The following is a 22,462-nucleotide window of genomic DNA, read 5'->3' as shown; positions in this document are numbered from 1 at the left end:
TGTTGACGACCGGATTGTGGATCCTGCTGTCTCACGGACTCTCCAAGGCTCTACAACAGAAGTGGTGGTTCTGTGGCCCTCCAAAGGTCTTCTTGGTATCTGAGAAGCCTGTGGTTCCTTGCTGGAGCTGCTGGCTGGAACCCCTGTCTGTTTGTCGTTGCCAAGGCTTGTTGACTCTTCAGTGCCAAGACATCCTAGTTCTAAGAAGCCCCAGCCTCCAGCACTACACAGGTCCAAGAACGATGTCCTCTCTGCAACTCCTGCGATGTGAGTGCCTCTTTGCTGTGCTGCTTAAGCCTCCCAGTGCCTGCTGCCAGAGAGTCCTGCTGGGGGCTGCAACGATTCCTGCTGGCTCTCCTGCTTGCTGAGGGCGTTCCCTGACTTACCTGCTTATCTAGGGTCTCCTGGACCTTGCTGGTCCCCAAACTTCTGCAGCACTCTGTACAGCGCTTTCTTACATTTGCCAAGGCTTATTGGTGGTTCTGCTGACCACTGACCCCTCTGCAATCTGACAAATGACGTGGGACAGCTCGAGGACGACTCCTGAGATCCTCCTGCATCGCCTAGACTCCACAGCTGCACTTCTTCGACCACTGTCCAACAAGAAAGCATCTCCAAGACGGGTGGGCATTGCCCTCTGACCACCTGTGCACCCCTTGGTGGTCCGGACTCTATTCCGTCTTTCCTTAGTTCCTCTTCTTCCGGAATCCATGCCTGGGTTCCACTGACCTGGTCCACGGGTCATGACAGCAGCTGGACAACCGAGGTCCCCCATTGGCTTCAACGGGTGGTTAGGACACAAAGTCACCCCTATGCACCTAGGCTCCCTTTGTAGGTATTCCGCTTCTCTGGGTATCCACAGGTGGGGGCACTCTTGAACCTCCCTTGTCCCAGTGGATTTCCTAAGGTCCCTCTGGGAAGGATCCTAAAACTTGAAAACTCCCACCGCGACTTCCCTACATTATCCTATGGACACTTACCCAGGGTTACAACTCTACACAACAGCTCTTTGCAATCCTAGCAAGTCACCTATGGTGGTTGAGTGATTCCCTAGTCCCAAGAGTCCTTGGGTGGTAGTTTGGGCTGGTAGTGATTTTCAAATTACATTTTTTAGTATATGGTTTGGCCCCCTACACCTCTCTTTAGGGGCCTATGTTATTTTTTGCTTTTACTTACCTGTTTCTGAGTATATTTTTGTATGTTCATATCTCTGTTTGGGAGCTATACCAAAGTTAGTTTAGTGTTTGTGTTATAATACCGCATGGCGTCGTCAGCGTCATTGGAGCTTTCTATGACGTCACGGTCTTCTATATAGGCACCACCCCAGCACGCGCACGTCAGTTCTTTTCTTTCCGTGCCGGTTAAGCGCAGATCCGGAAAGAGCAACCCTTTTTTTCCGACGGTTTTGTCGAAGCTTTTCAACTGTCTGAACGCTGTCTTTGAGGGAGACTGGATTCAAACAATGTGGTGCATGTCATCACACCATGTCAGTTACGGATCCACACCAGGTGTTTCTTTGGTGCCTGGAAAAGTACCACAATTCGAAGTAGTGTTCCGACTGTCAGGCCATGGGTCCGAAGGCCTTGAGAGAGAGATCTCTCAAACTTCTAGCGACCCGGCAGCCCGGTTAGCGAGACTCCGAGGAGGTCACGGTCCCGCTCTAGGAGGAGGCTGCGGCACCTCTCCAGGAGCCCCAAGTCCTCTTCCTCGCATTCGAGGTCTTCGGGGCATTCAGGTAAGAGGCACAAGAAGAAGAAGTCCACGGAAACTCGAGGTTCTGAGCGCAGTTCCGCGGAGCTGTCTTCAGGGCCAGCTCCGCGTCTTCCCCCTTTTCCGGGGACTGGAGCGACCCCCGCTCAAATTAAAGTATTTTATGAGGCTATGCTCCTTGTTTTTGAGTGGGCTGCATCCTCGGTGGGGCTTCGGACCCTGCAGGGTCAGCAGGGGCCCCATCGGATTTGACGTGGGCGGCTTTGGCGACGCCGATTCTGACTTCGACAGTGCCAATTAGACCCAGATCAGTGCCTGAGGCTTATTCAGAATAGCCAGGCACAGGAAAGGAATGGGAGGGGTCTGATGAACCTTTAGAGTATGGATTGGAGCACAAATAGGACTGGTATGAGGATCTAGGGGAAGCCAGTGGATGCTGGCATGCTCTCTCCTCCTGCCGTGGCTACGGAGGAGGGTGCATCTTATGCCATGGTGGTGTGTAAGGCAGCTGAGGTCTTGGACCTAGACTTACCTAATATAGGAAGTTGGCTCTGTATGTACTATTTCAAAGTAAGAAATAGCATGCACAGATTCCAAGGGTTCCCTTTCGAGGTAAGATAGTGGCAAAAAGAGATAATTCTAATACTCTATTTTGTGGTAGTGTGGTCGAGCAGTAGGCTTATCAGAGGGTAGTGTTAAGCATTTGTTGTACACACACAGGCAATAAATGGGGAACACACACTCAAAGACAATTCCAGGCCAATAGGTTTTTATACAGAAAAATATATTTTCTTAGTTTATTTTATTAACCACAGGTTCAAGATTTACAAACAATACTTTAAATGAAAGGTATTTCACTTAGGAACTTTAGGAACTTTGAATTAGCAAAATAGCATATACAGTTTTCACACAAATGACTAAGCTATTTTAAAACTGGACACAGTGCAATTTTCAACAGTTCCTGGGGGAGGTAAGTGTTTGTTAGTTTTGCATGTAAGTAAACCACCTACAGGGTTCAAAATTGGGTCCAAGGTACCCCCCATTGGGGGTTCAAGGCAACCCCAAAGTTACCACACCAGCAGCTCAGTGCCGGTCAGGGGCAGAGGTCAAAGTGGTGCCCAAAACACATAGGCTTCAATGGAGAAGGGGGTGCCCCGGTTCCAGTCTGCCAGCAGGTAGGTACCCGCGACTTCGGAGGACAGACCAGGGGGGTTTTGTAGGGCACCGGGGGGGACACAAGTCAGCACAAAGTATACCCTCAGCGGCACGGGGGTGGGCGGGTGCAGAGTGCAAATGGAGTTCAATGGGAGACCCGGGTGTCTCTTCAGCGAAGCAGGCAGGCAAGGGGGGGGGCTCCTCAGGGTAGCCACCACCTGGGCAAGGGAGAGGGCCACCTGGGGGTCGTTTCTGCACTGGAGGTCGGATCCTTCAGGTCCTGGGGGCTGCGGGTGCAGTGTCTTTACCAGGCGTCGGGTTCTTTGAAGCAGGCAGTCTCGGTCAGGGGAAGCCTCTGGATTCCCTCTGCAGGCGTCGCTGGGGGCTCAGGGGGGTCAACTCTGGCTACTCACGGGCTCGCAGTCGCCGGGGACTCCTCCCTGTAGTGTTGGTTCTCCACAAATCGAGCCGGGGGCGTCGGGTGCAGAGTACAAAGTCTCACGCTTCCGGCAGGAAACGTGTGTTCTTTAAAAGTTGCTTCTTTGTTGCAAATATGTTTTCTTCTTTGGAGCAGAGCCGCTGTCCTCTGGAGTTCTTGGTCCTTTTAGATGCAGGGTAGTCCTCTGAGGCTTCAGAGGTCGCTGGAACCTGTGGAACGCGTCGCTGTTGCAGTTTTTCTTGAAGTGGGGAGACAGGCCGGTAGAGCTGCGGCCAAAGCAGTTGGTGTCTCCGTCGTCTCTGCAGGGCTTTAAGGTCAGCAGTCCTTCTTCATCTTAGGTTGCAGGAATCTAGTTACCTAGGTTCTGGGAGCCCCTAAATGCTCGATTTAGGGGTGTGTTTAGGTCTGAGGGGTTAGTAGCCAATGGCTACTAGCCCTGAGGGTGGCTACACCCTCTTTGTGCCTCCTCCCTGAGTGGAGGGGGGCACATCCCTAATCCTATTGGGGGAATCCTCCATCTGCAAGATGGAGGATTTCTAAAAGTCAGAGTCACCTCAGCTCAGGACACCTTAAGGGCTGTCCTGACTGGCCAGTGACTCCTCCTTGTTTTTCTCATTATCTCCTCCGGCCTTGCCGCCAAAAGTGGGGCCGTGGCCGGAGGGGGCGGGCAACTCCACTAGCTGGAGTGCCCTGGGGTGCTGTAACAAAGGGGGTGAGCCTTTGAGGCTCACCGCCAGGTGTTACAGTGCCTGCAGGGGGAGGTGAGAAGCACCTCCACCCAGCACAGGCTTTGTTACTAGCCACAGAGTGACAAAGGCACTCTCCCCATGTGGCCAGCAACATGTCTGGTGTGTGGCAGGCTGCTAAAACTAGTCAGCCCACACTGGAAGTCGGGTATGGTTTAAGGGGGCATCTCTAAGATGTCCTCTGGGGTGTATTTTACAATAAAATGTACACTGGCATCAGTGTGCATTTATTGTGCTGAGAAGTTTGATACCAAACTTCCCAGTTTTCAGTGTAGCCATTATGGTGCTGTGGAGTTCGTGCATGACAGACTCCCAGACCATATACTCTTATGGCTACACTGCACTTACAATGTCTAAGGTTTTGCTTAAACACATTAGGGGCATAATGCTCATGCACCTATGCCCTCACCTATGGTATAGTGCACCCTGCCTTGGGGCTGTAAGGCCTTCTAGAGGGGTGACTTATCTATACCTATAGGCAGTGTGAGGTTGGCATGGCACCCTGAGGGGAGTGCCATGTCGACTTAGTCATTTTATCCCCACCAGCACACACAAGCTGGCAAGCAGTGTGTCTGTGCTGAGTGAGGGGTCTCCAGGGTGGCATAAGACATGCTGCAGCCCTTAGAGACCTTCCCTGGCATCAGGGCCCTTGGTACCAGGGGTACCAGTTACAAGGGACTTACCTGGATGCCAGGGTGTGCCAATTGTGGAAACAAAGGTACAGGTTAGGGAAAGAACACTGGTGCTGGTGCCTGGTTAGCAGGCCTCAGCACACTTTCAAATCATAACTTGGCATCAGCAAAGGCAAAAAGTCAGGGGGTAACCATCCCAAGGAGGCATTTCCTTACACCTACGGTGCCAGGACTGATCTCCTGACGGAGGTGCTTCAGCCGGGGGTTGCTACATCGGAGCAGATGTTACCCTTCAATGAGGCCCTCACAGATGTCCTTCTGGGAACACGGTCCAAACTCAGCACAGGGTCTCCTGTGAATATGACAATTGGCCGCTGCCATAGACCTGCTCCAAATTACCCTAGTTTTTTCACCCAACACCCCACCCCGGAGAGCTTGTTGGTCCAAGCCTCCACTTCCTGTGATGCCTTCTATTCCGCTCCTCCGGATGGGGAATCCAAGAGGCTGGACCAACTTGGAAAAAAAGGTGTTTTCTTCCTCGAGCCTGGCTTTGAGGTCAGTAAACACCTCTTGCCTATTGGGCCGTTTTTCCCATACTTTGTGGGGTACGGTGGCACAGGTGCTGCCCCAGGTCCCAGAGTGCGCACGGGACACTCCCACCCAGGCTGTCAAGGATGGTAGAGATGCAACCAAGTTTACTATTGGGTGTGGCTTGGACTCGCTGGGTAGGGCGATATCTTTGACAGTGGCCCTCCGTCGGCACGCCTGGCTCTGTTCTACTGGCTTTTGAGGGGATGCCTAGTCGAGTTTGGTGGATATGCCCTTTGATGGGTCTCGCCTTTTTGGTGAGAAGGCAGACTCTGTGCTTCAATCAATCAATTTATTTCTTAAGTGCACTACTCACCCTGTAGGGTCTCAAGGCGCTGAAGGGGTGGGGGTGTGGGGTAGTGGCCGGTTACTGCTCGAAAAGCCATTTTTTAGGTGCTTTCTGAAAGTTAGTAGGTCTTGGGTTTTACGTAGGTTGGTGGGGAGGGAGTTCCAGGTCTTGGCGGCGAGGTAGGAAAAGGATCAGCCGCCAGAGGTGGTGCGTTGGATGCGGGGGACTGTGGCGAGGGCGGCGGAGCGGAGCTGGCGAATGAGGTGTGTGGAAGTTTACTCATTTGTTGAGGTAGGCCGGTCCGGTGTCGTGGAGGGCCTTGTGAGCGTGGACGAGGACTTTGAAAATGATCCTTTTGTTGATGGGCAACCAGTGTAGGGATCTGAGGTGGGTGGATATGTGTTCGTGGCGAGGGAGGTTGAGGATGAGTCGTGTGGCTGCGTTCTGGATTCACTGGCATTTTCTTTGAAGTTTGGCTGTGGTCCCAGCGTAGAGGGCGTTGCCGTAGTCCAGTCTGCTGCTGATGAGGGCGTGGGTGACTGTTTTTCTTGTTTCTAGGGGTATCCATTTGAAAGTCTTGCATAGCATGCGAAGGGTGGTGAAGGAGGAGGATGATATGGCATTGATTTGCTGGGTCATGGAGAGGGATGAGTCCAGTATGATGCCAAGGTTGCGTGCGTGGGTGGTGGGTGCCGGGGGTGGCCCGAGGGTGGTTGGCCACCAGGAGTCGTTCCATGCTGTCTTGTTGGGGTCTGAAGATGATGATCTCTGTTTTGTTTGAGTTCAGTTTGAGGTGGCTTGTTGTCATCCATTTGGCGGTGTCGAGGAGTCCGGTGTGCAGGTTAGTCTTGGGTTCTTGGTGAGGTAGATGATGAGATGGGTGTCGTCAGCGTAAGAGATGATGGTGATGCCATGGGGGCAGAGGATATTGGCGAGAGGAGTCATGTAGATGTTGAAAAGGGTGGGGCTGAGGGAGGATCCTTGGGGGACCCCATAGATGATCTTGGTGGCTGTAGACCGGAAAGGAGGGAGGAAGGAGGTGAGCCAGGACAGGTTCTTGTGGCGGAATCCGGCATTGAACAGGCGTGCACGAAGGGTTTGGTGGCACACAGTATCAAAAGCTGCAGAGAGGTCTAGGAGGATGAGGGCGACGGTCTCGTCCTTGTCCACTCTGGTCCTGATGTCGTCTGTGCAGGCGATGAGGGCAGTCTCAGTACTGTGGTACTTGCGGAATCCAGTTTGGGAGGTGTTGAATATGTTGTTTTCTTCAAGGAAATGAGATAGTTGTGCGTTGACTATCTTCCCGGCGACCTTTGCAGGGAAGGGGAGAAGAGAAATGGGTCAGTAGTTTGTGAGGTCTTCTGGGTCTGCTTTGGGTTTTTTGAGGAGAGCGTTGACTTTGACGTGCTTCCAAATGTCTGGGGAAAAAATGAGAGGTTCAAGGATTCTGGAGCAATGGCCAGATCCTTTTTGTCGTTAGTCCCTTTCAAAGCTTTGGAAGGGGCGCAGGACCACGCAAGCCACAAGTTAGCCACCGGCTTCCCAGCATCCCATGCAAGGACGAGGTCGTGGTACCGTCAGACCCGGAGGGTCTAGCCAGAGGTCAGCCACCACACCACCCCACCTCCCTCTTCTGCAGTGCCCAGCCCTCCTAGTATGGTTCTGCAAGACCATGTTCGTCCAGTTGGAGGGAAGATTCAATTTCATCTCCCTCACTGGCAGTCCATCACATGGGACAAATAGGTCTTGCAGATCATACAGAATGGCTATTCCCTCCTCTTCCATTCTTTACCTCACTCTATTCCTCCGGTAAAAGAATGGCTGATGGGGGATCATTTGATTTTGCCCTGCGAGGAAGTTACGTCTCTCTTGGCAAAGGGAGCCATAGAAAGGGTCCTGATGTTAGAAGTAGGCAGTGGTTGTTATTCCCGCTACTTTCTGATTCCCAAAAATGACAAGGGCCATCACCCTATCCTGGATTTAAGAGACGTCAATCTCTTCCTCAGAAAGGAGAAATTCAAGATGCTTACTCTTGCTCAGGTCTTGTCTGCCCCCAGACCAAGACTGGATGGTAGCATTGGACTTGTTGGGTGCGTATTTTCACATCCCCATCCTGCCCGCCCACAGGCGTTACTTGCGGTTCAAGGTGGGCCACAAGTACTTTCAGTTTACCGTGCTCCCTTTCGGTCTCACCAGTGCCCCTCGGTGTTCACGAAGGTGATGGCGGTGGTGGCAGCTCATCTGTGCAGGTTAGGGATTTCAGTCTTCCCCTACCTGAACGATTGGCTGTTGGAGGCTCCGATGCCCCAGGCTCTCGTCACCCACCTTCAGACGATGGCAAACCTCTTGCACTGGCTGGGGTTCACCATAAATGTGCCAAAGTCACACCTGACTCCCTCTCAGAAGCTTACTTTCATCGGAGCTGTTCTGGACACAGTGCAGTATCGGGCCTATCCTGCCGAGCAGCGAGTCCAGGATATTCAGGTTATGATACAGATGTTTAAGCCTCTATCCTGGATTTCGGTGAGACCGACTCTGAGGCTGTTGGGACTCATGGCTTCCTGCATCCTATTGGTCAAGCATGCCAGATGGCATATGAGGGCTCTGCGGTGGGACCTGAAGTTCCAGTGTGCAAAGCATCAGGGAAATCTTACTGACGTGGTTCAGATCGCGGAGGGAACTGCAAAGGATCTGCAGTGGTGGTTAGTTAACTGCAATTGGGTCACGGGCAGACTCCTCTGCCTTCCCCATCCAGATCTCACACTAGTGATAGATGCATCACTTCTGTGATGCGAGTGGCCATTTGGGAGAGGTGGAGATCAGGGGTCTCTGGTCTCTGGCAGAATCCGGGCTCCATATCAACTTGTTGGAGCTTTGGGCGATCTGGCTAGCATTAAAGGCCTTTCTTCCTGTTGTGAAAGGAAAGGTAGTGCAGGTGTTCACAGACAACACTACCACAATGTGGTACTGCAACAAGCAGGGTGGTGTGGGCTCGTGGACCCTTTGTCAAGAGGCTCTACGTCTCTGGACATGGCTGGAACATCAGGGCATAACCCTGGTGGTTCAACACCTGGCAGGTTCTCTGAACACCAGAGCGGACTAACTCAGCTGGCGATGCTTGGCGGACCACGAATGGTGTCTCCATTCGGAGGTGGCGCAAGGACTCTTTCAGAAGTGGGGAGAGCCTTGGTTAGATCTGTTCGCCTCCGGAGAGAACGCGCAATGTCAGCAGTATTGCGTGCAGGAGTTTCCAAGGCAGCTATCGTTAGGCAACGCTTTTCGTCACCAGTGGAGATCACGCCATTCCGCCCATTCCACTTCTGCCCAGAGTTCTCAAGAAAAATCAAGAACGACCAGCCCAAGTAATCCTAGTGGCTCCAGTTGGGCACGAAGAGTCTGGTATCCAGAGCTTCTCAAAATAAGCAACAGTCCTCCAATCAGGTTCCCTCTTCGGAAGGATCTTCTGTCACAGCAGCAGGGGAAGGTTCTCCACCTGAACCTGTCAACTCTGCGGCTTCATGCGTGGAGATTGTACGGTGACAGTTGATGGTTTATGACCTCCCTCCAGGGGTCTGTGATGTCATTCTGGCACCCAGGCGTCCCTCTACTAAGTCGATTTACGCCTGTTGTTGGAAACGTTTTGTATCATATTGTACAGAGAGGTCTATTGATCCTTTCTTCTTCTCTTTCTAATATCCTTCTGTTCATTCTGTCACTAGCCCAACAGGGTTCCTCCTTAGGATCTCTTAAGGGCTATCTTTCTGCCTTATCAGCTTTCCTTCTTTTGCCTGATCAACAGTCTTTGTTTAAGTCTCCTATTGTACAGAGATTCTTAAAAGGGCTTGTACATACGTTTCCACTTACGCCTTTTGTTATGCCCCAGTGGGACCTTAATCTAGTACTTAGTTTTCTAATGTGTGCTCCTTCTGAGCCCTTACATTATTGTCCTCTCTGGCTGCTCACTATCAAAACAGCCTTCTTAGTGGCAATCACATCTGCCAGAAGAGTGACTGAGATGCAGGCTTTATCATCGAAACCGCCGTATCTCACAATATATCCTGATAAGGTAGTCCTCAGAACTTGTGCCTCTTTCCTCCCCAAGGTGGTGACCCCGTTCCATCTGGGTCAAAATATTACCCTGCCCACCCTCTTTGCTCCACCGCATCTCTCTAAAGAAGAGGAGCATCTCCATCGGCTGGACTCAAAAAGAGCGTTATTGTTCTACCTTGACCGCACAAAAGAGTTCCGGGTGGACGACCAGCTCTTTGTGGGGTACGTTAGTGCAAAAAAGGGGCCGGCAGTCCAGACACAAACCATTTCGCGCTGGGTCGTTCTCTGCATTAAAATGTGCTATGCTTTGGCTAAGAAGCAGCCTCCTGAGAGCTTGAGAGCTCACTCTACCAGAGGGAAAGCTGCTACCACTGAGTTAGCTTGAGACGTGCCGGTTCTGGACATCTGCCAGGAGGCAACGTGGGCTTCCTTTGCACATGTTTGTAAGACACTACTGCCTGGATAGCTAGGTTAGAAGAGAGGGGCATTTTGCTCACTCGGTCCTGCAGGACTTCTTTGTGTGAAGTATATCTTTGCAGCCCACCACTAGGAGTTATAGCTTGGATATCTATTCTAAGGTAAGGAGTCTGCAGCTAGAAGTCTCTATCAGATGAACAAGTTACATTCGGTAACAAATTATCTGGTAGAGACTCTATCTAGCTGCAGGTTCCTTACACCCACCCAAGCCTCCCCGCTCTGCGAATATATATTATTCAGATTTTTACCCTTTCTCCAGGGCATGACTTCTTGTTCAGACAATCAGAAAAGAAAAAAAAAGTGAAAAGTTGGTTCTTCCATGACTCTGCGCTTCTGGCGTGGGAAGTTGTGGAAAAGAACTGACGTCCACGCGCTGGGGTGGTGCCTATATAGAAGACTGTGATGTCACAGACGGCTTCAACAATGCCACGCAGATCCGAACGATGCCACCTGACTGCGCGCGCAGGGTACTGCTTAGCAGAAAAATTCCAGATTCAATGCTGACACCAGGGAATTCTTAGGTAAGGAATCTGGAGCTAGATAGAGTCTGTACCAGTTAATTAGTTACCAAAAGTAAGTAACTTGTTCTTTTGCACCTTGTGTTAGAAGTTTTTCTCAGTCAAGATACTGGCATCACAATTTCCAGGATTTGGCCAATGTGTTAATACTGTTGGATAACATGTCTCCACCTTCACGTGGTAAGCAAGTGTTTTCAAAAGCTGTAGAAACTTTAGGAGGCTAGAGGTGAAAAACAATGCAGCAGAGCATCTCTATTTACAAAATAAGATAATTGGCTTATGTTTCTCCCTCCAGTTTGCTCAGAAAAACGTAACCCCAGTTATAAGATCTTAGTGAGAGCAACAGAATAGGACAAATTGTTTTTGAAGCTGGCCTAATAAAAACATACATAGTGGGGTAAAGCATCTCTTCCACCTCCCACTTACAACGTCTGGCTCATGATGGAAGATATCAAAAACATAAAGATGTAGAAGGCAAAGGGTCAGTGCTAGAACATTTTGCGGTCTCTGAAAGTGCAAGGATTAAACTACTCCTACTTGTCATTCATCCATTGCTCAGGAGCGTAAATTGCATACCATCAGGAACAAATCATGTCACATGTTTAAACTGCAATGGGGTGTACAAGTGAACCTCAAACAGTTTCTTCAGAAGAAACACACTAGATAGAAATAAAACCAGCAAGACATTAAAATCCTTAAAAATTACTAAGAAAACTGCATGGCTAAGGGTCTTTTGACAAACTAAGAGAACCAGTCTGTGTACCCCTCCCTCTGAGCAGTGTTGTAAGCTCCCAACTTAAGGGGCAGTGACCACTGACCGGAGTGCATCACTTTAAAAAAAAAAAGAAACTTTGTAAAAATGTTTCACTAGCTCCCATATTGGTTCCTAGTAGAAACAAAAATGTAGATGTGTTGCAACAAGTTTAGGTGTATCACCTTTCCTAGTGACACACTTACAACTTTAATTCTATGAACACAGCAGTTCCTAGTAGAAACAAAAATGTAGATATGTTACAAGGTTAAGTGTTTCACTGTTTCCCAGTGATGCATTTGCAACTTAAATTCTATGAACACAGTGTGTGAATCATTGGCTTTTGGAAGCAGTAGCAAATGATCTACATTGGCATTCTAATTCTTTCTCTTTTGACACATTGTAAAGGGGCAATTGACTTGTTTTTTTAGTTTGCAGAAACTATTTTAGAGATGATGGGCATAATATATTTCCTGTATTTTTTCCCTTGAAGGTTCCAGGTCCAGGATAAGTCGGCGCCACAGCATGGAAAACTTGGAACTTGTGAAATTAACTCCAGAAAAGGTATGCCATTCCCTTCTTTATGTTTAAAAGTTCATGCTGTGATTATAGAAGGTGCTGGCATTTACATGTCTGGAATCTTTAACTGAAATACATTTTAGTAGGGTCACCAAGTTCTTTTGTTTTTTTATTTTTTAGGTCAAGCCTAGGCAGCGCTTACTCTGTCATTTAGCGACTTGTTGTAGATGGTTTGTGAGGTTCAGCTCCACCCAGTCATTGTGATTTGTGTATGCCAGTGTCCTTTAAATATCCTTGCTTGCTACTGGGTAATCTTACTCTTTGTCCCACCTTTTTTCTTTTATCTCCTCCCAGGAGATCAGATCAACTATTATCTACATACACTGCTCACCATTGTTCAGGGACTACTTTGATCTTTCATATGGAGCACTGGAGAGGAGTGCCTGTCGTTCAGATCTCTGCTGTAATCAGGGCTGTAAATCTTACCTGGTCACATTTGCTGTTCATTCAAATACTGAGATCGTATTGCTTGTAATTTCCTCCCTCCTCCCAGCGCTTAGATGTTTTTCAGACTCACTCAGTATTCACATAGATGCTTGCCATTTTAAAATTGCATGCTTATTCCAAAGGTAAAAACACAGATTTCGCTGTAAAAAGGTATTAACCCCTTAGCGGCCAGGCCTTTTCCCCCTTCTGTGCCAATCCTTTTTTTGGCTATTTGGGGTAGTTCACACTTAGGCCCTCATATCTTTTTGTCCACTTAGGCTATCTACGACAAATTTGCGTCCATTTTCCCAACATCTGCGGGATTCTAGAAGTACCCAGAGTTTGTGGGTTCCCCTGGAGGAGACCAAAAAATAAGCCAAAATACAGCTACATGTTGTTTTTTTAAAAAAAAATGGGGAGAAAGGGCTGCAGAAGAAAGCTTGTGTTTTTTCCCCTGAAAATGGCATCAACAAAGGGGTTGCAGTGTTACAATCTCCATCTTCCCAGCTTTCAGGAACAGGCAGACCTGAATCAGAAAACCACATTTTTCAACACAATTTTGGCATTTTACTAGGACATACCCCATTTTTACTATTATTTGTGCATTCAGTCTCCTTCCAGTTAGTGACAGAAATGGGTGTGAAACCAATGCTGGATCCCTGACAGCTAAACATTTCTGAAAAGTAGACACAATTTTGAATTCAGCTAGGGGTCATTTGTATTCCTTCAAGGTTTTCCTACAGAAAGTAATAGCTAAAATAAAAAAACACTGAAATTGAGGTGAAAAAAAGAGCCATTTCTTTCCACGTTTTCTTCTATAACTTTTTCCAGCTATGGCAGATTTTTTAAAGCAATATACTGTTACGTCTGCTGGACTCTTCCAGTTGCGGGGCTATATAGTGCTTGTAGGTTCATTAAGAACCCTAGGTACCCAGAGCCAATAAAGGAGCTGCATCTTACAATGGGTTTTCATTGTATACCTGGTATACAGCAATTCATTTGGTGAAATATAAAAAGTGAAAAATAGGTATCAAGGAAATCTTTGTATTTCCAAAATGGGCACAAGATAAGGTGTTGAGAAGCAGTGGTTATTTGCACATCGCTGAATTCGTGTTCCCCATACTAGCACATGAATTACAGGGCATTTCTCAAATCGACGTCTTTTTTACACACTGTCTTACATTTGGAGGAAAAAATGTAGAGAAACACAAGGGGCAATAATACTTGTTCTTTCATTCTGTTTCGTCCGCCCACCCCAAGTGTCCCGATAAAAATAGTACCTCACTTGTGTGGGTGGGCCTAATGCCCGCGACAGGAAACGCAACATGGACACATCACATTTAAACGTTCAAATCCGACTTGTTTTTTGGAAAGTGCCTAGCTGTGGATTTTGGCATCCAGATCCCAAACCTACCAAACCTGTGCACTTTTGAAAACCAGACAATTAGGGGAACCCAGGATGGTGTAACTTGTGGTGCTTTTACCAGGTTCTGTTACCCAGAATCCTTAGCAAACCTCAAAATTTGACAAAAAAATTAAGTTTTCCTGAGGGGAGCCACAAACTTCCTTCTACCCAGCATTCCCCCACATTTCCCGATAAGAAAATAATTATAGCTCACTTGTGTGAATAGGCCTAATGCCTGCGACAGAAAATGCCCCAAAACACTACGTGGACACATCAAAATGTTCAAATACAAAACTACCTGTTTTTGCGAATTTGGGGTCGGGGGTGTTTGATATGGGTGCACCTGCGTTTTTGGTCCTGGGCTCAGCAGCCATTGAGGGAAACCTACCAAACCCAGACATTTCTGAAAACTAGACACCTGAGGGAGTCTAGGAAGGTGTTACTTGCATGAATCCCCCAGTGTTTTCTTACCCAGAATTCTCAGCAAACCTCAAATTTAGCAACAAAAAGACATTTTCCCCACATTTTTGTGTGGGATCACCACACTGGCACAAATGTCCCACCACCCAAAGTTCCCCTCGGTTTCCTGATAAAAATGATACTTCACTTGTGTAGGTGGGCCAAGTGCCTGTGATCGAGAAGAGCCAAAAACATGTCGAAATTGAGGGGGAACCAAAGCGGGTCCAAAAGGGCAGTTTGAAAAAAACTTTTTAGGCTGACAAGTGGGGCAGAATTTTTATCGATATAGATGTGACAATGCTGGGTGGTAGGAATTTTGTGGATTCCTGCTGATTCCGGAAGGTTCCATCACAAAAGTGTGTGACAGTTAGAGGTTTGCAGGGCATTGTGGGTAAGAAAATGGTGCGGGTTGCATCTGAAGCACACCACCCTGGACTCGCCCAGATGTTTAATTTTCAGATGTGTCTAGGTCTCGTTGATTTTTCTACATGGCAGCGTCCCAAAGTCCAAAAAGTGCAGCCCTCACTATTCCAAGTGGGTCGATTTTGAGAGTTAGACAAGCTCTCATGGCCCAAATGTAAAATCAAAACTATCAAATGTCCTCTTGCTTGCCGTTGGGATAAGATATTTTAGTGTGCGGGGGAGAGCTGAAAGACTGTTGCCCCCTTCAGTTTGGGTGGGGGCATAACCATGCCCATAATGGTTGGTAGCCACCACCCCACTATTTTTTTTTAATTTTAATTCCCTTGCATCTAGTAGGCTTTCTTAAAAATAAATTCCCAGTGTCTAGTGGTTTCTGCTCCCCTGGGGGCAGATTGGCCTAATAAAAATAGGCCAATCTGCCCCCCTTGTCCTAAAAACAATTTGCCCCCCAGGTGAGAGACCCTTGCCTAAGGGGTCGCTCCCCACCCTGTCAAAAAAAGAAACTAAGTAAATAATCCCTGGCGTCTAGAGGTTTCTGACCTCCTTGGGGGCAGATGGGCCTAATTAAAATAGGCCAGGAGCCGGATGATCGGGTCTCGTCCTCAGCATCCGAGGGCGAGACCCGCTCATCCCAGGCACCCAAGGGGTTAATAAAGTATATATAAATAAAGAACCAAACTGAAAAATCTAAACATTTAATTGGTATTCTTAGCTTGATTCATTGGAGCAGCGCAAGTACAACAAACAGAAAATAACATAGACAATGGGTTACCTCAGTTAAAGTGCCAACGAAAAGAGAGCATACATTAGGAGCAAAGCAAGGATAAGTAGTATTCTAGATTGATATTTCTATATTTGATTGTGAATTAAATAAAACATTTCAATATTTGTGTGTTTGTTTGATGTATACTAGTTTCTATATATTTCTATATTGTTTTGAAGTTCAAATCGTGCAAACTGCTTAGGATGGTGGTCGCTGGTTTGCAATTATGACTCAATGGAGGAGTCCCAGAATTCCAGTCATGATTTTTTGGGCGTCCACAAAAGTCAAAATGTTAAGAATCCTTCAAACAGGGAGTTTTTAATTTCAAGTGATCAGAACCTACTGCAGGATACCAGGAAACCTAAACTGATCCCCTTGATGATTGGATAATGCCCAGGTCACGTCACCACCGGTGCACTAACAGGTGATAACGTACTAACAGGTGATAACATATTGCATATGAATGTGAATGGCACGTTGGACGCTGAGTGACCCCCACCCCCCCAGCACATCACAACACCAGATGTCTCTTATCTTTTAATGTGCAACTCCTCAACTTCCCAGTAAAGTGTAAGCCCCTTGTCACAGTGGCTCCACTTCAGGGAGGTGTTGGTCTCATTATTGCAGGAAACTCACCTGCAGAGGGCTGACCATTTGTGTTTAAAGGTATATTGTTTTCCAATGCAATTCCATTCCAGTGCTCATTTAAAAACTAAAGTGTAATTTTTCATTTGTCTGGTCTTACCTGCTACAGTGGAACCCTGGTGTTGTAATCCTGCAGGAAGAATAATGTGGATAAGAGACACTCTGGGGAACAATAATGTCAGACTAATTTCGATCTGATGCCCGAATTATAACAGAATGATTATTCTTAGAATTCTTCTTGATGGCCTAGTCATTGTCACATGGAGCTCTAAAAATGTTCAGTGACTTCAATTCCTCACTGGACCCCAAACAACTGCTCGCCTGGAGCTCACTATGACCTGCCTCCTGTGTTTGAAGGACTCAAGACCTCAACTTGGAAGGTGTTGAGAGGGACCAACACCAAGACCACTGCATCTACACCTATCTTTTATTACCCAAAAGTCCAATTCAAGGATTGATATTCTGATTAGCAGATCCCTCTTTCCCACAATTATATCAGCTGGCATGTGGACTGAGTCTATCAGATCACACCATCATCACAAGGAAGCTGAACTGGTGTAATCAGCCCACACACTCTACAGTGGTCGATCAATGAATTAGCATTTGTAGATACAACCCTAAGAAACTCGATCAAGGTAGCACTGAATAACCCGTTTCACAGAAAATGCCAATGGAGAGACTAAATTGGACATGGCCTGGGATGTAGCAAATGTGGTACTGAGAGGCAAGCTTATCTCCCACAAGGTCATTTTTGTTAGACTGGCCGAGGTAAGGGCGCAAGGTGTAGAGCAAAAGATAGCCACACCAGAAAAACAGCCTAAGAGTGATTGCTTTTAAAGGTCACAAGAAAAGCAAGAGGGGAAACTCAAAAGTGATCATCAGAAAATCAGACTGTTAGACCCTTTCCTGGCTTAGGTACGTTACTCCAATGTGACATCACACGTGACACAGCTGGCATGATGGACTCTTTCCTTATCCTCATACTGAAACCACAGACACACTGAATTCTGAATCTTACAGACCTAAAGCCATTCTTAGTAATAATGGAAAACGTTTTACAAAAACGCTAATGACCAGACTCAAGAGAGTTCCACCTGGCCTGATTTCTACGTTCCAGATGAGCTTCATCAAAAGTAGAACAACTTACAACAGTGTCAGTCTAGCAGTGACACTGATCAACGGTGGCAGAGTGCAGTAAATACAGATGGTCCTGTCCTGATTGGAGTTTCCTATTCAAGGTCCTAGGAAAAACAGACCTTTACCCACAAATGAAAATATATGTGCAAGTCTTTGAACTTTTGCCTCGCCCCCTCCCCCCCACCCCCCCTCCAAACCGATGGTAGATATCCTGCTCAACGATCTCTTTAGGTGGGGGAGAATAGAAAAACCTTAGTTTGGCTTGTATTAAACTGAACTTAATCCTGAGGCTTCTCCATGTGGGCCAGTACCCCCTCATACCTATTCTGTATTCAAAACCATTAAATAGAAGTTAAAAGCTTTCAAATGGAACACAAAATGCCCATGAGTAGCCTAAGAGGTTCCTTATGGCTTGTTAGGGAACAGAGCCTCGGCTTCCCAAATATTGAAAACAGTGTTATGGCTAGACCTTTATGGCCTGTCCTGAAATGGTCGAGCAATGGTCCAAGGATAATATGTGCAGAAGTAGGACAGAAATACTGTTCTGGAATATTCTTCAGTTACACTACCTTTTTCTGCCTTGGCTCCCACATAGGCACAGGTACATTATAACACCCACAATTAGAACCATTACCACATTAGTCTCCCACTGGAATCTGATGACCCATAGAGATGGGATAGCAACCCAGCTATCCCCTTTGCTATGAATTGCATCTCACCCAGGCTTTTCTCCTGGAGTGATAGATGCTTTCCCCAATGGAAGTGAGGCCATCTGCTAACACCCTTTATGTTTAGGGTACAGCCCATAGTTGTGAAACATGTTGCACCGCATTTGACTTGACCCCAAGAAACCACTTCAGATTAACTCAGTTACTCTTATCGGGCCAGCGAACCCACCATAAAAATCGGTGGCTCCGGAGTTTTCACAGAGATCAAAGACATTTTCAGCTGAGGTAAATTGACCTCATTATTACATAAGGCTCTGTTTGACCGTGTGACCCCGACACACGTCTAGATGAGAAGCAGAATAGGGCTTTCAAGCCTTGAAGATACATGGCAGTAATATGCACAAGGGCAATTGGGTTCTCTATCTGCTTCATTTATAAATGCATATAAGATCATGATTCTCTGGTAAAACACTCCAGTCTTGCTGAGTGCAATGCATGGTTAGGGAAATTGCTACTGGGGAAGGTTCTGACTGCTGAGTATGCTAGAACATATGTGGTGGACATGGCTGGTGGTGGCAGCATTTTGGAGGGAGACACATGAGATAACATGGAAATGGACTAAGCCGTAAGATAGTACAGAAATATTTGGGCAGCTGACCTGCTAGACCCAATGCCCTATCTCAGGGGCTTCACCAGTGGCAAGTGACAGTATCCCCTCTCATCTTCTAAGGTGAAATTGATCAGTCTTGTACTCCTAGCCTCAAGACTCACTGAAGCCTTGAAATGGAAAACCCAAGTAGCAGTTCCTACAGCAGGGGTGGAGTAAAATTTGGAACATTCACGTTCAGTTAATTAACCAATTAGCATTTGTAGAGCGCAGCACTTACACCCCTGGGGGTATCTGTGTGATGAGGTGCGGGGTCTCAGTCAAAAAGTCAGGTCTTTGCAGCTATGTAGGATAAGCAACACCCACAGCTGCAATGGATTGGGGGGGGGGTTGCGAAGGCAAGTGAGGCGCAGTGCAGGTGACGGGCGGGTTGGTGGAAGTTCAATAGGTGGTTGATGTAGGCCATGTAAAGCCTTGAAGGTGTATGTGAGGAACTTGAACTGGCATCTCTTCTAGATAGGGAGCAGTTGGAGGTTTCTGAGGTTGGGGATGATGTGGGCCTCTTTAGGGAGGTCCAAGATGAGTTTAGCTGCCGCATTCTGTGTGGTCTGGAGCCTATTAAGGAGTTGCGCAGAGATGCCGGCGTAGAGTGCGTTGCCGTAATCGAGGCAGTTGGTGACGAGGGCCTTGGGTGACTGTTTTCCTGGTGTTGACTGGGATCCATCTGAAGTCTGTGGAGCATGCGGACAGTGTGGAAGCAGGACTGTTGATTTGCTGCTTCATGGTCAGGTCGCTGTCATGGATAATTCTGCGGTTGTGTGTGTGATCTGGAGGCATGGGAGTGGGTCCGAATTCAGCTGGACACCGGCTGTGGGCACAGATGGATGCTTTACTCCTGAAATTCAGTACTTCTGTTTTGTCGGAGTTGAGTTTGGGGCGGTTTGCTTTAATCCAGTTGGCTACATTGGTAATGGTTTCGCAGAACATTGTTCTGGCCGTAGAGGAGTATCTGTGAGCGAGAGGATGAGCTGTGTATCGTCTGCGTAGGATATGATGTTTAGACCGTGGGATCTGATGATGTCAGCAAGGGCCGGGGTCATGTAGATGTTGAACAGTGTGGGGCTGAGGGATGATCCTTGGGGTACCATGCCTAATATGATGTTCTTGGGTTCAAAGGTGAAAGGAGGCAGCGGATGCTCTGAGAACGTACTGTCAGGAAGGAGGCGATCCATTTGGGGACGATTCCCTGTATTCCAATGTCATTGCATCTGTTGATGAGGGTGTGGTGGGAGGTGTTGTTGAATGCAGCTGAGAGGTCGAGAAAGATCATAGCGGTGGTCTTCCCACAATCGCAGAGTGTTCTGATGTCTGTGGCTTTGATGAGTGTGGTCTCAGAGCTGTGGTTGGCATGGAATCCTGATTCGGAGTTGTCAAGCGAGTTGTTTTGTTCCAAGTATTTGGTGAGCTGTTGGTTGATGGCCTTCTCAAGTACTTTGGCAGGGGAACAGAGAGATTCGTTAGTTTGCCGGTGTCGACGGATGGCTTCTGTAAGAGGAGCCTGATGTCTGCATCTTTCCATTTGTCCTGGAAGACTGCCTTGGTAATTGAGGTGTTGAGGATGCTGGTGAGTTCCGTGTTGATGTGCTTGGTTCCAAGTTTGAATAGGTGGTGGGGGCATGGGTCAGTGGGTGCTCCGGAGTGGACAGATGACATGATGGCTGAGGTGGATTGTGTGGTGAGCAGTGTTCATGTGGTGATCGTCCGGCTGGTGTGCACTGGTTGGGTCGTGGTCATGGGTTGGGGGTCGAAATTATTCAATATAGTGGCAATCTTGCTGTGAAAGTATTCTGAGAGAGTGTCGCAGAGTTCTTAGGAAGGGTAGATTGTGCATTGTGACTGCCGGGTTGGAGTAGTCTTTGACAATTTTGAATAGTTATTTCATGTGGTTGGCTACTGCGTTGATGCGGGTTGTGATGGCTGCTCTTTTGGCTTCTGTGATCTGCTGTTGGTAGTCGCTGAGTGTTGCTTTGTGGGCGGCTGTATCAGAAGGGTTCCTGGTGGATCACCATTGCTTTTGGAGTTGGTAGCAGCTGTGCTTGGTGGTTCTGAGCTCAGGGGTGTACCAGCTGGCTTTTTCTGAGGTTTTGTTGGTTCTGGCTGGCTTTGACGTGTCAACTCTGTCAGCGCCGTTGTTGATCCAGGTGGAAAAGTTCTGGACAGCTTGGTCTAGTTCTGATGAGGCCTTGGGTTGGGGGGTGCAGAGAGGCCTGAGTCCAGTGTGTCTGTTACCTTGCCCCACTTGTGGTGCTTGACGATGCCATGTTGTGCGCAGGTGATGGCAAAGTGAACGATGGTGTGGTTCGGAACACATTAATTCTGTGACCTGACTGAATTTGACTCTTTTACTGGAGGTGGTGGTTATGGAACATTTGTCAGCCCTGGTTATGGAGAGATTGAAAAAAATTGAAAAGGTGTTGGCCCCTGTTTATGCACATTTAGTTTGTGGAGCACACTACCAGTCGGTCTGGGAGCTTGTAACCTGGTACAGTCCTCAAAGCTGATTTATTTGCAACAGCAGGGGCATGAAACAGACACTTAATCAATGTTTGTGTATCCACATTGTTAATTCTTGAATTCAGCAAACGTGATGTTGCCCAGGCCCAATGTTACCTTATGATGGCCCCCTTCTTGGCAGTGACATGGCTTTCTTTTTCAAATGTTGTTGAGGAATTTTAAAAGCCTATTATTAGTACTGTGGATTGTGTTCGACTGTTACGTTGAACATGTTTCCTGCACTTCAAATAACCACATCCACAAAGTTGTTACTAAATGGTTTGTGGGTATATTCAAAACTAATTTCCAGTTTTGAGGAATTATTTTTTTAATAGCTTGGCTTGATGGCCATTGTTTCATTTTTTCTTCTCTCTTTTCCACTTTTATTGTGATTGCAACTACGAATTTGGCACAGACTTGCAAAATGTCCTAAAGGTAATGCTTTTATTTGCAGCTTCCCGTGATTGGCCCTCATGTAACACAGCTGTCTAAAGTGCATTACCAGGAGGTAGTCGACTTATCTCAACCTCTTTTAAAACAAAGCCTGTAGTTCTTGGGGCTATGCGAATATTCGTTTTGACCATCCACCTCTCACAGCAGGGACTACATAACGCCAAACTAGCAGTGGAGGGATGTGAGTAAATCTTGTTAGGATTAGTTTGTGTCACCATCAGCAGATTTTAAAAACAGGCTTGAGCTCCTGCCAGGAGAGAACCCATTTTGAGGCAAGATGAAAGGAGGAAGATGTTGCCTGTGAGCATAGTTGTTCCCTGTTCTGACTTGAACTTCTGCTTCCACCACTCCTCTCCATGACTGAACTATTCTTTGGCCCGCTGTTGCAAACAGAAGCACATACATTTTCTCAGAGGATAGCCTTGCCTATTATTATGCCAATATATTATTTACAGAAATTAGCTTAACTCTCTAGAGCTGGTTGTTTGTTACTTATGAGAGCTCAGAACAAATGTAGACTCTCCTCACCATAGCCTTGTATTCTTATTACCTAAAGTATTCAGAATGAGTGTTAGATTGTCAGTGAGACCCGTGGTGACTGTTTGCCTTAGGTCACCGGCATACAGCCCTGCATGTTAGAAAGGTGGTCTCAGTGTCATCTTTGCTTGACCACTGAATTTGTTGTTGTAGGCAGTTTAATTCTGGTGTGTCTGACAGCTCGCATCCTGTTGGAGCATTCTGATATCACCCATTTTCTCATCATACATAATAACTACCCAGAATGCATTTAAAACAGCCAAGGTTCTGCCAGATAACACTTGTTCAACACCTCACAGTCAGTCATGTTCACACTAGCATTAACAGCCACATTGGTGTTCACCTGCTACAAGTTATGATTGTCACACAGAGAGATTATATATGGTTCTGTATATCCACCAAAAATAATATAAAATATTTGGCACATGACAATCGCTAGATGAACTATATAC

The 22,462-nt window shown here is 47.3% G+C and overlaps 1 protein-coding gene across 2 annotated transcripts in view; it reads left to right on the top strand.

The window, feature by feature from the left end:
- Positions 1-22,462, top strand: part of GPSM2 (G protein signaling modulator 2) — a 397,434-nt gene that overhangs the window by 314,949 nt on the left and 60,023 nt on the right. For both annotated transcript variants that reach the window (XM_069232396.1, XM_069232397.1), the window contains one exon: positions 11,849-11,919. In XM_069232396.1, coding sequence (XP_069088497.1) covers positions 11,849-11,919 — 71 coding nt within the window. The remainder of the gene's footprint in view (positions 1-11,848; positions 11,920-22,462) is intronic.

Source organism: Pleurodeles waltl, chromosome 4_2, assembly GCF_031143425.1.
Source record: "Pleurodeles waltl isolate 20211129_DDA chromosome 4_2, aPleWal1.hap1.20221129, whole genome shotgun sequence".
Taxonomy (NCBI): Eukaryota; Metazoa; Chordata; class Amphibia; order Caudata; family Salamandridae; genus Pleurodeles; species Pleurodeles waltl.
This window is presented reverse-complemented; position numbering and strand designations above follow the sequence as displayed.